The sequence below is a fragment of the Sus scrofa genome, chromosome 10 (genome assembly GCF_000003025.6).
Source record: "Sus scrofa isolate TJ Tabasco breed Duroc chromosome 10, Sscrofa11.1, whole genome shotgun sequence".
NCBI classification, from domain to species: Eukaryota; Metazoa; Chordata; class Mammalia; order Artiodactyla; family Suidae; genus Sus; species Sus scrofa.
In genome coordinates this window covers 6,284,337-6,299,992 of record NC_010452.4, presented here as the reverse complement: position 1 = coordinate 6,299,992, position 15,656 = coordinate 6,284,337, and the positions used below count along the sequence as shown (strand labels likewise).

At 41.4% G+C, this 15,656-nt stretch overlaps 1 protein-coding gene across 1 annotated transcript in view; it reads left to right on the top strand.

Annotated features, from left to right (window-relative positions):
* USH2A (usherin) overlaps positions 1 to 15,656 on the top strand; it is an 837,143-nt gene that overhangs the window by 362,741 nt on the left and 458,746 nt on the right. The window contains 1 exon segment of the mRNA XM_021064292.1: positions 15,461 to 15,574. Within this exon segment, the coding sequence (XP_020919951.1) occupies positions 15,461 to 15,574 (114 nt within the window).

Here is a 15,656-nt window from a genome sequence, read left to right as displayed (position 1 = left end):
ACTCACATGGATTTTAATAATGTATACAGTTGTTCTTATTTCTGCCATCATATTTCATGCTTTCCAGTTTTGTTATTGTGTTTCAATGCTCTTTTTTTTTTTTTTTTTTTGACTCGTCCTTTATTTCTGTTCTTGCCTATGTGGACTATGGGTTGTTTCATTTTTTCCCCCTCAAGGGGTTTTAAAGATGTATCTCTTGCTCACAGTCGTGACATGAGCAGACAAAGACATATGCAGGCAGTAAATTTAAAGATTATGCAAAACTCTGATATTGCCAGGTGGACTTTTATTGTGAAGAATCAGGATACTGAGGGAGGCAAGTGTGACATGAGAGGCACGGAAGCCGAGCTGAATATGTATCAAAGTCCAAGATTTCACAGCAAAGAAAAAAAGTATCCTAGGAAGTGGGAGGGGCAGGGTGAGAAAGTAGAGAGCCAGAAACGTGAATTTGGTGGAGACGCTGGAGTGTGGAGATTGGTTAATGGCACCTGCTTTGCCACTTGATCAAAATAAAGTAGCAAGCAAGAGGAAAATAGATAAAGTAGATCATGAGGAAATTTGCCATTGATCTTGAAATTCCCCTTTAGCATTTCTGATGTGACTTTTGTTGAGATTTTACTGTTTAATTTTTTGGCTGTTAGAGTGCTATTTATTTGACTGGAACCATGTTGATGCTGGATGTATAATGCAGTTTAGCTTTTATTGGTTCACGTAGGGTCCTCAACTAATTAAGTTTTTGTAAAATGTGTTGGTTTCTTTTCAGTATTTTTTTTTTTTTTTGGCTGTGGTATAGCTTGCTCTTTTTTCTTCAAATGTAGATCTTTCTTTGGCTTGGAAAGTATGCTATTTTATGTATTATTACCACCTCCAGTAAGAAATAGCAATTTTCAATATGGTGTATTTCTTCCTAGTTTGTTCTCCTCCCTTTGGGCGTCCAGAACTTTGCTTGGAAAGTCACCTCAGTCTAGGTTCAGATGCCAGTGATGTCCCTTGTAAGGTGTATTGATCTCAGGCAATTTTAAAATATGTCCCTGTATCCAATCTCTTGGGGTAGCCCATGGTGGAAGATAATATGAGAAAAAGAATGTGTATATGTAGTATTCATATGTGTCTATGACCGGGTCAATGTACTGTACAACAGAAATTGGCAGAACACTGTAAATCAACTATAACTTCAAAAATAAGAAAAATTGAAAATAACAAAGAAAAAAAATAGAGTCCTCTATCACAGTTTCCTTGTATATGAACTGGAGGGTAAAAATCTTCTTTGTGTTATGGAATTGTTGCGAAGTTAAAAAAAAAAAAATTGAATCACCTGCAAAGACTGTTTTGCTCCTAAACAGGCACACGGTAAATGTTCAATGAATGAATTATCTTTATACTATTCAGTCTCCAGAAGCGAGCTGGTTGCTTTATACTTGTTTCCTTTCTCGTTTTCTGATGTTTGCCTGATTGAGTCTGCTCTGTGAATCTTCTGAGATGGTTTTTTAATGTGTCTCCTTCAGTCTTTCATATGATTTTGCATTTGTTCTTCATCCAGCTGCCTGTGATTTCTGCCCATCTCTCAACCTTTTCAACATTCGTCTCTGTTGTTTATCACTTACCTTCTGTCTCTTGTTCAGTGGGTTCCAAGTTCTTTTTGATGTAATTAATAGCATGAAACTGATGTTTCTTACGTTTGAACAGGTTTCCCGAATTACATCCTCCACAAAGCGTAGTAGTTTTCTGTCACTGGAGTGCTGTGTCTTCTTGTCCCCATTGCAGCGTAGATGGTTTCCGCATTGGTTAAATGTATACCCCCCCCCCCCCCCCGCACCCTACAGGTCCAGAGTTCATTTTCTCCATATGCCTAAATTGTATCTTCAGACTGGGTATTAGCTCAGGAAAATTAAATCATCTCAAGTCACATTACTGGGCACCTCATGGTTGTTAATAAAAAGCTTCACTGGGATTTGGGATCCAGTCGATTCAGGTAAACGTACACTAGCCTTACTGCCGTCCATAAACATCAGCTCGCTTTTTTCCACTACTTGGTGGAGGTGGAGTGCTGGGAAGTTGTGGGCATTCTGTACCCAGCTCAGAATTAGAGTCACCCTGGGGTCTCCTTCAGGGAGTCCACTTTTCTGTGCCTGCTGTCCTTTTGAGTGTGGGGATGGGATAGTGGCACCTGCTTTGACACTTGTTTGAAATTAAGCAAATACAGCCTGTGGTCATTTCATCAGTATCCCCATAAGATAGTAGCTCCCAACCAAGGATGCCCCTGGGGAGCTTTAAAAAAATAGTGATGCCCGGGTCTCACCTGCTAAGAGGCTGACTTTTTCAGTTGAGGATGTAGGCTGGGCGTTGGCACTTTTAGCAGGCAGTTCCGTTGCACAGCCAGGGTTTGGGGACACCGTTCAAGGAAGGTGTTTGACACCAGTGATCAAGTCTCAGTTTTCAGAACTTCTTATGACAACTTCCCCCTCCCAAGTGAAACTTGAAAATGTAGGATAAAATAAATACTTATATACAAACGATATAATGTTAAAAGTAAGTAATAAACATTAGCAAAGGAAAATCATAGGAGACAAAAATTAAGTGAAATGATTATAGGGAACAAATGAGAAATTATGATCAGACTTACAAAATGCAGGAGGCAAAAGATCAAAAAAGAAAAAGAAGGAGAATGTTAACTAAGAGAATTGGAAGTGTGGAAGAGCGAGAGAACAGCTCCCCTTGGGGACTTTGGCTACTGGAGGATTAAATGAGATCAATCCTGGTGGCGGAGAAAGTCCAGGGGTTAACGGGCCCACGCGGGTACAAATGGGCCCCTTTGGGCCGCAGCGTCTGGATTCTGTGCCCTCAGAAGGCCAGGGTTCAGAGCGGGGAGTTCTTGAAAGTTCATTTTCTCAGCTGGAGCCTCGGGGTAGAAAGCCCTGCAGTTATCACGCCAGTGTATCTTTAGACTTGTTGCAAAGGGCTCCAATTAACTCTGAGCAGCTCTTGCTGATTTTCCCTCCAGCCCTGTTAACATGCGTGGCTGCTACCAGGTCCTGGCATTTCCCTTCATACCCAGAAAGACCCTTCACCATTGGATTTGAAATGATGTCAAGAATGAGTGGGTTCAAGAATGTGCACATTTACAATCTTTTTTTTTTTTCCTTTTTTAAGATGTTTAAACATGTAAACTTAATTATCAGCATAATTAGTACCGCACCTGGCATAGTTGCTGGGAACATAATTGGTACACAGGAAATATTTTCTCAGTTTTATTGTTGCATTACATGAGCTAAACTCTAGGAGTTATATTCCTCCTTCAGATTATAATAATTAAGCATATTTATTATTTACTATAGTTTAGCCAATGAACCAGTAATAATCTTTTAGATGACCCAAATAAATCAAAATTTATGGAGAAAAAAGGACAGGCATTTTAATTTATAATGCAAATGGTAATACAGCTTTTGATACAAAAACTGGTTCAGTCTCCGTATACAGTAGACATTAATCTTCTCCCTGAAAAAAGAGGGGTCCATACTGAAAATCTTTCCTTTCTCCATCTCTTCCACAGCTAGCGGTGATAATTAGTAATTCTCGATTCTATTGTTCATAAGGTGATTCCTGGATTGATTATAAAATGAAGATTCTCAGGCTTCATACACAAGATTCTGTCTATTGGGGCTAAGAGTTAGAAATGTGCCTTTTACCAAGTGTTCCAGTTGGTTCTCTTGTGAGATCTGTGGACCACAAACTGAGAACCACTGGGATGAAAGGAATGGCCGGGCGAGACAGGACCATTCTTACCTGCTGGGCTTGGATTTACCTCTGCTTTGTGTGTTCCTGTTTCTTGTTCCAACTACAATAGCTTTGTGGGCAGAATGATGCTAAGACTAGAGAAGAAACAAATAGCCCAGTGCTAAATACGGCTTCTGACCCTTAAAGGCAGTGCTTCCAAAAGTTGCCAGTGAAAAAGTGAGAATTACATGGGATCTTGGTAAATGGCAGATTCTGATTCTGAATGTGGTGTGAGGTCCTGCATTTCCAACAAACCTAACCCTTTCATCCCCCAGACCATTAGATCCATTAGAAAGGAAGGAAGGTTCACTATTTATATATATGAAATGCAGAATGTCCATTAGGTCCCAAGAAGAAAGGGACCAGGGTGATTTGACGCATGAAATATAATTACAGTCTCACAGCAGAGTCTCATCTGTGTGTAAGTTATACACACTTTACCTTGGAAGTGGAGAAGGCACGTAAAAAAAAAAGTGCAAAAACTTTCAAAATAATCCCACAGGCAAAGGATGCTTTCTGAAACTGTCAGTACCTGTTAGAAGGAAAGAATACATGAATTGTGGGGTTTCCCAACTTTTGACAAAAAAAGCCAAACTCATTCCTGGGGTGCCTGCAAAAAGAGTGAAGAACTAAGAGCCAAGAGCCCTAGAGAATCACTGATTAATGAAGAGCTAGAGGCATACACACAAAATCAAATGGACTGTACTTTATGGGCCATATAGGGAGTTGTCAAGGGGACTTTAAATTGTAAGTGATTTTTGCCTTGTTCCTGATTTTGGAACTTAAATCCAGCATCAGCCCATCTATAAGTAAGATGCGACTCTATGTGTATGTATATGAGCACATAGACATGTATGTTACATATGCAGTTATGTTAGATATTACATATATAATCATTGTATGTTATATATTACATTTATATTTACCCAAGAAGCCTGCCGAGAGAGAACTGTAATAAAAACTTCAATGCCATGCATTGATTTAATTTTTTTTTTCCTTTCAACTGAGAAATCATATTCCATGGTTGTTAAAACTGCCTATGGCTACTCTCTGTGTACCCACGCTGTTTTTTCATTAGACAGTACGTTCCCAAAGGACAAGTAGCATTTTTATATTTAAATCTTCTTCAGCAATTTGCTCAGTGTAGGTAATCAATATACTTTTCTTGAAGGAATGAAGGAACGGGTGAACGAACAAATATAGCTTTTTGATACTCACCTGTGGTTAGCGTAATAGTTCTGATGTTTTGAGCTGAGTTCAGTTTTAAACTACTGGTTCTGACCAAAGTCGCAACAGTGCTATGCAGTTCTCTAATTTTATCAAATAGTGTGCAGAACAAGCACAACTTAAATATATATTTGGAACTTAATTTACACATTCCTAATGGGGGAAAAATGTTGATAGGATGAACGGCGTCTAAGGATTAGTTCCAAAACTTGTACCTCATCTTGGAACTCAAGCACAATATATTTGCAATTAAAAACAAGAGAACCCAATACTGCTGCAAAGATGATAATGACACAGAGCAGAAAATATTTATTCATTTTAAAAACAAAAGCATTGTCTGCTATATTCCGGGTGAGTGCTAGATCCTATCTTTGCAATCTTTTTTTTTTCTAATATTAAAAATGTTTAAAAAATGAACCTTTCGTAGGGGAAAACAGTAGAGATGAGTTTTTTGGTTTTTAGTTAATTTGGGAGACAGAGAACCTAAAATAACGGGGACTACAACAAAGTTAAGTTTTTCTCTCTCTGGCAATAGATGTTCACAGTTGGTCGATGTAGGGGTGGATGTTCAGAAAGCCAGGGACCAATACTCTGCATCCTCTTGCTGTGCTCCTTAGAGACAAGACCTCTGCCTCAAGGTGCAAAATGGCTGCTTGAGCATCAGCCATCCAGTCTGATTTCCATCCAGCAGGAAGGAGGAATAGTTGAACAAGTTTGTACATATTCACCTTAATGACAAATTTCAGAAGTTTTTCCTCCACCTTTGGTTACGTTCTGTGGTTGGAATTAGCCACATGGTTATACCTAGCTTTAGGAAATGATGCAAAGTGTCCTTGTGCAACTGACCATTTGCCCAGCTAAATAAATGTTTATTTTAGTAAGAAGAGAATATTTAACAAGAGGGCACTTAGTGGTCTCTGCCACAGGAGGCAAACATCAGAAGTAAATTTGAAAAGTTCATTTTGATGCTATTATGAAAAGATGAATTTTTTAGGAAGTCTTTGCTATTTCTATAGTACTCCATAAATTAATATTCCATATGTGTTGTGTATTACAAACTCTTTCTTTATAAGTAAATCTAGAAAGAATTGGTCTGAAAAAAAAACCACAGGACAAAAGCATGGCCCATGACATAAATAGTAAAAATAGAAATGATGTCATGTTCCTGCTTAGCTAATGTAGAGGCGTTTCATCAGGTAATGCAGCGTTGATGAGTTAATAGCTTTGTCTCACTCTCCCGAATACATAATGTGCCTGAACTCCTTGTACACTGTGAAAGCCTCAGATGGGGCTTTTCACAAACTGGTCACTTCATTTTAGGCAGTAAGAGTGTGCAGTGCAGGATTTGGATTTCTTGGGGGTAACACGTGCAATGGTTAAAACTGATGGTAATTAAGACATCATTTTTGCTGTAGAGGGGGCATCAACGAGGGGTGTCAGCAATGCTACAGTATTGGCTAGAAGTACTTCAAGGTTACCAATCAGATGTGATAAAGAAAAGGAAGGAGTAGTCCTCAAGTTTTGTTTCCGATCTTGGGTGACCATATTAGAGTGTATTATATTTGGACCTAATCAAAAACCACACATAGATAAACCCACCCACGCGCATAAAGTGTTGTGCTCAATATGTTCACACAGACGTGTCCCCTGAGCTAGAGTTTCTCATGCATCCGTTTTTGCAAGGGAATCCTCTAGGCATATACACTGGCGTGTTTGGCAGGATAGGCATTCTACATTCTGTTTGTCCACGGTAGGTTTTAGAACTAACGTTGACTGTATTAACACATTTTAAGATGTGGTTAAATCGAGTATTTGCTATGAAAAATGTGCTCTTGTTTTCAATGTCTTTTTCTCTCTTTAAACTTGAGCGACGTAGAGTTGATTTTCAAGGGTGTGATCATTGCTGCTGTGCAATAAAGTGATTTGGTTCCTCATATTAGGGGATATTCGTTCAACACATCTTCTTCCCCTCACAGAACTGGAGCTTAGGGGTAATGAGAAGAACAATGACCTTGGGGACCAAAGACGTAGGTTCGAAGCTCGCCTCTGCTGCTGGACCTGAGTGGCTTTTCTCCTGGCCCATCAGCAGTCCTCTCTGCGTAATGGGATCGTCCCATCCTTGCTTTTAGCAGGAGTCCTGGACAGGGATGATTGACGGATGATTTTCATGTCTCATTCTTTTTGCTTTCCTTCTTTCTCCCTGCCTGCCTCCCTGCTTCATCAAGTCTGGTATTTTCTTGCAGAGTTCTCATGATTTCAGGGTCAGCCCTCTGTGTTAGATAAAGAGTTAACAGGAGTGTGTGACTTCAAAGCAATTGCAGAATTAGAAGGAAAATGACAAGGACTCTGTAGGTCTTCCCATAAAGGCATTGATTAAAATTTAAGGTTAGATGTAAGCCTATCGAGAGACTCTACAGGAAAGTGCTTTGAGGTCAGTTAAAACCACGGTTTAAACCATTCTCTAAGACAAGGGTTAGAACCTGTATTTTATTTTAAAAAATAAAAGAATAAAACATTCTGTTTTTCCTATTTGTCAGCATGAGAATATGTTTAGTCTTTGATTTGTGGTGCTCCCTACTGGAAGTTTGAAACAAGGTCAGAAAGTCCATTTGCTGAAATTAAATGCATAACGTTAGCTTTAGAGTCTTCAAACGGTTACCTGAGGTTTGGGGTACGTGCACTTGCTGTTCCACCTTTTGGTTAAAATGAAAGTTGACTTTCATTTTATAAATCCTGGAGATCCTTGTCTTCATTCAAACTATGACCCCAAACACAGCAAAAACAAATGCCACCATCCTAGGCTCCTGAGAACCAGAGGAAAGGCATCCTGGCTGAGCTTCCGGTCTCCGTCACACCGTTAAATTTTCACCCATATTTAACAAATGTCATTATTCAGCTTCATGAGGTCACTGTGTCAAAATGTCTGTGTTAGAACCTTAATTTATTTTCAGAGGTGCCTTTAAGTGGGCAGAAAGCATAGCATGTTGAATTGATTTACTCTCGTTCGCCCATCCCCTGGGTTGGTGTGCAGCTCAGAACTCCTTCTGGGCTGCGGGACCCTTAAATATAGGGATTCCTCAGCACTGCGGCAGACCTCGTGGCAGCAAAGCCCCCTTCTCTTCTGCCCTCCTTCCGCTGGCTGGTTTCCTTTTAGAAGTGGGTTCTTCTGCTGTGTCGCTGGGTAGCAGCCTCAGCTCCGCCCGGGCGGGATATGCCTTACCAGATGGCCCTCTTAATAAATGCCTTGCTCTCGCCCACCCTCACTTTCTTGATCCAAATGCGAAATGCCAGCAAATAAATAAGAGCGTTGTGTTGTACTCTGATGAGTTCTCTTGAGATGGAGGAAAGCCCCAGGGAAGGAAGCCAGAAACTGCTTTTCTTTTTGCTGGACAGCTCCTAATTACTGGCCAGGAGGTAGACGACACCATTTAGACAAGACAGAATTTAAAGGTAGAGAGAGAGGGAGAGCACACAAATTCTCCATCTTATTACACATGCCTTTGCTAACATGCAAATACATCTGGACTGTTGGAGTGCATTTGAAGTCTTCTGCCTGATCTCTGCGTAGGGACCCCAGACTTTGGGCTCCGGGCAGGCGATGGCAGTGTGCAGATTTCACCGCGAGTGCAACAGGAATGAGTGGGTAATGAGAGCAGAGCAGCCAGTCTTTTAATTGAATTAAAAGCCGGGTGACATCAATGCAGACACCTGTCCAATTACAGACAGGCCAAGGTGTTTACCATTGCTGTACAAGCGATTCAAAGATGACAGAAATCTTTCCGCCCACAGATTAACATAATGAAGGAGAACAGATTACAGTGGATGCTGGCCAGGCACCTAGGTTGGCAGCTGGGGTGGGGGGGGGAGGCGTCGGCTCAAGGATATGCAGAGAAGCAGAATCCCTTTTTCTTCTCCAAAATGAGTTGGGCTTTTAACAGGAGGCCGTTTCGCGTTGAGTCTCAGGCTCACTTTCCAGGCCAAGCGTTTATCCTTGTCTGCATTGAGTCAAAGGAGTCAATCATAAAATTGCAGCGTCAGAGCCAACTCCTCTGTTGTGTGTCTGTCTGCTTCTCCGCCTACAGAGTTTTATTAGAGCAGGAAAGCTTGCACAGTTGGTGTCAGCTCCACAGTGATTCTTCTCTTAGGTCGTGGGGCTGCCTCCAATTATTAATATTTCTCTTCAGCCCCTTTGAAACTTGAGGTTTCAGCACAGGAAACAAAGTGCTGGAAATAATAATCTATCCATCCAAAGAAACAATGTCTGTTACTTTGCTGGCTCCCTGCAAAGGGTAAGGAGGGCGTGGGCTTCTCTTCTGCTGAGCGGAGCGAAGATGATGAAGAGTCTTTATCTTACGTCCATCATCGAGTGTCCACCTTTGGTAAACCATCGTAATAACCGCTAGAAAATAGGACGGGTTCAGAAGTAAAAGGACATGCCCTCCGCATTCAAGGAGTTCCCCAGTCATGGTGAGGGACTTTTAAATTGCAAGGTTCCCTCGGATCGGGCTCTACCCCTCTGCTGGGTGAAAATCCTCAGAGCATTATACTGTTTGGATCCCTACACACCGGGGCTCTTAAACTCCCTCCTGTGATGTGCCGCCTTTCCTTAAACCAAGCTCTTGCCGCTGCTCTTTCAGCCTGGGCTGTCTGTGCCCGCCGAGGTCCACAGGACTGCAATTCAAAGGGAGCAGACTTGACTTGACTTCCAACTCCCTTGGTGTGGCCGTCAGGGCTTCTCAATGTTAAGCATGAATGCAAAATGCATTATCGCTTAGCAGCGAGAGGTCTTGGTCCTGCTGGGGCCAATGATTTTAATCCGGACACCAACGCTCCTGTGTTTCATGGGCTCCTCACACTTTTAAGACATCAATAATGCTTACTTTATGCTTATGGAATGTTTTGTCAGCTCACCCTCTTCCATTATCAAAAGAGACTGGCAGGTTTCCTGACATGGTTGGGACCATTTTCTGATTTCACAGGGTTTTCGGGCTGAAAGGGAATTTGAGAGGTCATCTGGCCTGCCTCGAGGTAGGAACAGTCTCAGACTCAAAGGAAAAAAAGACTCGTCTGTGATGTCTGCCAGAGAAAGAGGTTCATATCCAAACCAGTCTTAAAAGTTTTCACTGTCAGGATATGCCTCTTGATTTGAAACAGCTCAGGTGCCATCCAGGAAACTAGACTCCTCTTTATCCTAGTGGGTTTTCTGTGGACACAGAATATGTGCCATATATTTCTCTCTGGGAGTCTCCTCTAAATATGTCTCTCTGCCTATTTTTCAGTATCAGTTTTTATTATTTTTATTATATTTAATTATATCTTTACTTCATACTGAAATATACTTAGAATGATTATCCTTTTTTTTTCTCTCTCTTTGTCTTTAATTCAAGGCCCAGCTCCTATCACCTTGGAAGGGAAGTCTGGATCTTATAAATGCCCTTGTGCCCTTGATATGTATGGCATGCATCCCACTTTATGTATTTATCTAGGCATTGTTGTTATCGATAGAGCCCTGCTAGCTCAATATTTTCTTAGGTGAGAAACCTTAATTAGGAGGTTAACATATATACACACTACTATATATAAAATAGATAAGTAACAAGGAAGTACCATATAGCACAGGGAAATCTACTCAGTACTTTGTAATAACCTATATAGAAAATGAGTCTGAAAAAGAATGGACATATGTACATGTAGAACTGATAAACTTTGCTGTACACCTGAAACTCACACAACATGTAAGTCAATTATATTCCAATAAAATATACACACATATATGTATATATAATGGGCAAATGGGATTAGAGGGCCGTATGACTCAAAAAAAACAGAGGCTCCTGGGAAATTCTTTGCTGAATATTGTCATGTCCACCTGTGATGACTATGGCAACCATTCCATATCCATGGGTGTAGATGCTTAAAAATTAAGTCAGTGGGCTTGGGTTTCAAGATGGAATGATGTAATTGAACTTCTGGACCAACCTTGAAATCACCTTCCTCTAGAATTTTTGTTATGCAACATAATGAATGTTCTTATACCTTAAAACAAACAAACAAACAAAACACCATGTAAAGATCAGCTATATTCTTTAGCACCTTGCCCAGAGGCATATAGAAGAGAAGTTGATAAATATTTTTTGATGATAATATATTGTCATATAGTTCTACTTCTTTTCCTAGAAAGTATATAATCCAAGTATGACTCTGACACCTAAAGTAAGGCCGTTGGGCCGGAAATTCAGTGGTCTCTGGGATATCTCAAGAAAGGCTATCTTGTCCAGTCTCAGAATATATGTACTCTTTGGTAATAGCATAACGTTTTATGAGCATCAGCTTTAATCCATCCTGGTAAACTCTCCATACTGAGAAACAAAAGAGGTCAACCACACGTCCCAGGTGATAGGTGACTTTGTTATGATTCTGATTTGGTGAGGACTATTTGGTTGACCAGCCCCTTCCTCTACCCCACCCTGATTATAACCTGACAAGAGGAGAGAAAATGCTAAATCATTACACTGCTCTTCTTACTGGAGTAGATAATACTAACCTGTATTTAGGGGAAATTATTCCAATGCTCTAACAAACTTCATCTCTGAGACCCAACATTATAAGCCAGATCCCCATTGGAAATAGGAAAAGAAATGCCACCTCCACCTCAGAAAGTACAGCACATTTTTTGCAAGTGTAATTTACATGCTATCCAGAACTGTCCACCTGTGATTCAGCGTTGGCAAGAACCAAAACGTCCGCTTGCTTCTTCTTTTTTTTTTCTTTTTTCCTATTTTCTATTTCGCAGCTCTCATTTCTCACTGGTTATTATTGTTTCACCTGCCTGGAGATGGGAAACGTGGGCACTTTGATAAATGGACTGAAAGATGATCTAGTTTCTCTCCAGCATATTCTTTAAGAATCTCAGGATTTTTCTATGAAATACAATTTGGTAAACTTCTCCACCAAAGCACAGAGCTGGAGAATGCAGGTTTGCTGGAGGAATGTTGCCTGTTTTTTAAAGTCCTAACCATTTAAGGGGGAGAAATTAGCAAAGGAATTTCATGATACATACATACACATACAAAGTAACTCCTTTAGTAAAGGCAAGAAAGGTTAAATAAGACACTGAAGGCCCCATTAGCCAATCTGGATTCAGGATCTGGTTTGATATGACCTTCTTACAGTCTTTATTAATGCCTTTCTTGTTAAGCTGATAGAAGTCGCAGTTCTAGCACTGCACTTCAGCTGTGATTTGGACAGGAATAATGTCTTAGGATAAAGTGTTTTGCAACAATGGAACTCCTGTGTATGTTTCCCTGTGATAATACTATCTGGATCTATGACACGTCTTTGTACTCAAGATTTTAGAGAACCAAACTGGAGATAGCCACTGTGCCCTTTTGGACAAATTCTTCCTGTACCCCAGTGAAGCCAGGCCCCTCTGGGGGAGGCAATACCATCTAGGTGGTTAAGAGATGAACCGAGCGAATTAACCTCATGTCCCAATTCATTTTTTTGCTCACTAAAGTATGAAAAGTTCCATTTTCTGGGGGCAGGGGGGCGATTTCTTTCTTGGTGGCATGGCACTATACCAATTCAGACGTGCAGCTTACCTTACTGAGACTTGCAATAGATTTGAACTTGGCAAAAAGAAAGACATGACAAAGGCCAAAGCTTTTCAAAGGATAGACAGACTAGGCTACATCTCACAGAGATATCTTAGTTTTGAACCTGGAATGTAGGGATCATGATAGAGCCATTAAGAAACAGGAAAAAACAATGAAGCTGGTGAAATAGTTTAATCTGCCGGGTCTGGACAGGGGCGTGTTGAGAGTGAAGTACTAGTTGAACAACTAACCAGGTGGTCTACCTGCCCTGTGGGCAGAAATCAGAAGCAGAGCTTGGCTGAGAGATGTGAAGTCTGCAGGTCCAAGGGAGAGATGAGGCTTGACGCACTAAGAAAGGAAGAGTTTAGAATAAGAAAGGAGCTTGGGGATTCAAATTTGTTTAAAAAGCGTGGGCTTATCAGGTACAACTTAGAATAGATTTACAAGGAGATCCTGCTGAATAGCATTGAGAACTTTGTCTAGATACTCATATTGCAACAGAAGAAAGGGTGGGGGAAAAACTGTAATTGTAATGTATACATGTAAGGATAACCTGACCCCCTTGCTGTACAATGGGAAAATAAAAAAAAATAAAAAAAAAAAAACCACAAAGAAAGAAAAGAAAAGAAATGCTATTTAAGGGACCTGTGAAAGGAAAGCAAGTTGGTAAGAAAAGGCGGGCGCTCTCAGTCACGAAGGAGAACCTGTTAAGAAAATTCTGTGGCAGGGAAGGACTCTGAGGGATGCAAAGTCCAGGAAGGGGAGGAGAATCGGGATTGAGGAAGGGTTACTTGGTCTGGGATGTGAAGGATCACTCGTGATCTTCAAAGAGGGAAATCAGTGTTTTTCGTCACATAGGGCGGGCAGAAACTGGTTGCTGGTGGTAACCAGGTTCAGGCTGGCGTGGCTCCGTGCTAGAGCTCTCCCCTCGCACGGCTCTGGGTCGAGCACGTTATGTTCCTAAACGTGGTTCATTCTCACAGTAACACTCTGCCGGGACACTATCGGTCTGCGTCTCACATCCCCGTGATGCATGTTGTCCCCGTGAGGCCTCTCCTTCAAGTTAGGTGTTATTATTGTCTGTTTCCAGATGAGGAAACTATGGCACAAAGGTCTGAACAACAAACCCAGCAACGCATCAGTACAGTAATAGACTTGACTTTTGTTTTTGGCCACATCCACAGCATGTGAAGCTCCCGGGCCAGGGATCGAACCCACGCCACAGCAGTTATTGGAACCACCACGGTCAGTGACAACCCCAGATCCTTAAACACTAGGCCACCAGGGACTTCTAGACTTGGCATTTGAACCCAGGCAGTCTGGCCCCAGCATCTTTGCTCTTGACACTACGCCACTACAGGACTCACACGTGCATGTGTGATGCTGTGAGCTTGCCTTTAAGACATTTCGTGGAAAGAGAAATAACTTCTGAAGATGAGCTCAGAACATGGGTCGTGGTCTGTGAGGTTCACGAGAAGACGACAATCAGAAAGTGACAACAGGAAAGAGTTTTGAAATTAGAGCTGGATTTGGCATGAGATGGCCACACGTGTGTGTGTGTGTGGTGTGTGTGTGTTAGTTCACTGGCTCACTGTCTTCTTTGGCCACAGGCTAAGACGATGGTGCCAGGTGCAGACAGGAGGAGTCAGTAACCCAGGGGGAGGCTTGGGGAGCTGCGAGAATGGAGACTTGCAGGCGGCCCTGGGGCTCGGGGCCAGTGGGAAGTGCCAAAGCAACCAATAGCTGTGGTCTTCGCCTCGTCCTGATCTTCCTTCCTTTTTTTGTTCTTTCTGTTGGGGAAAGGAAGTAGGCAAACATGTATGTTAAAATTTGTTTTTAAATGATGCAAGCCGTGACATAATAACTTGTTAAAACAGTCGTTACGTTCACTCAATAAAAGGATACTCTGAACAGAACCATCTTTTCATAAGAATGACGGCAAAATCCATAGGATTACGGATGAAAACAGCTCTCAAAACTGCAACGAAAACCAGGGGTGAGCAAAACACAAATTACATATTTGATACTCTTTAAAATCCACAGGATTAACTCAATAAAGAGCCTCTGCCTTGATTATAAACACCAGTAAACAAAATGTGTTTTCATTTCTGCAGGTACTTTTAATTACTGAACAAATCTTATATATCCACCACCGAGTCAGGATAATTCAACCCCTCCATGTGCAACGCTTCCATTTAAGACAGGTGTCTTAATTAAATAAACTCATAATTTTGTAGGTAGAAGTACAAAAGCATAATTATCTAATTTGCTCATTGTTCAACTATGTTGATTTGCATATTTGTTCGTGGCAACATGAACAAATAGTTTGGATAGGTGTATCCTACCGTTCCAATAATGAAGTCACTCTTGGGAGCAGCATTTCCTAACGTGCGTTAATAGATGTCGCATTAAAAAAAAAGGGACTCTCTCATTAAATAAGGCTGAAAAATGGGAGGTAAAAGAAAATTAAATGGTTTTGTTTCTGCAGGAGGTTTAGGGTCTGGAATGGGATGCTTGGCATCTTTCCTATCAGACACACTGTGTTCTGCTTTGCGACTATACGTGGAAGCCGCACACCCCCCCCCCCCCCATGTTACAGGGGACACATCTCAGGGCCTTAGTGTCCTGAGCAGCACATTTGGGAAAAGACTGTTTTCAGCTGTCTTAACCAGAAGTTGGTCTCACAATTTTGTCTCCCTAGTCACACTCCATTGTGCCGTCAGCACACAGGCAGGAAAAGGAATTAAAGAAGCATAGATTTTGTTTCCATCTCTCTCTCTACCTTCACACATGCACACACACACACCGGCTACAGCGTCCTATGGTAAACATGAAAACCTCTTTTTGTCCCCCTTTTATTATAGGCGTATTGACAGGCTTGCTCCCCTTCAAAAACTATGCAGTAACCCTGACGGCGTGCACTTTGGCTGGCTGCACCGAGAGCTCACATGCACTGAACGTCTCTACTCCACAAGAAGGTAAAGTAATTTCAAAGGTCTTGACTTCCACATTTCAGTCATGAATAATAAAATAGGAGAAGAGCTAAATGCTGCAAGGCCA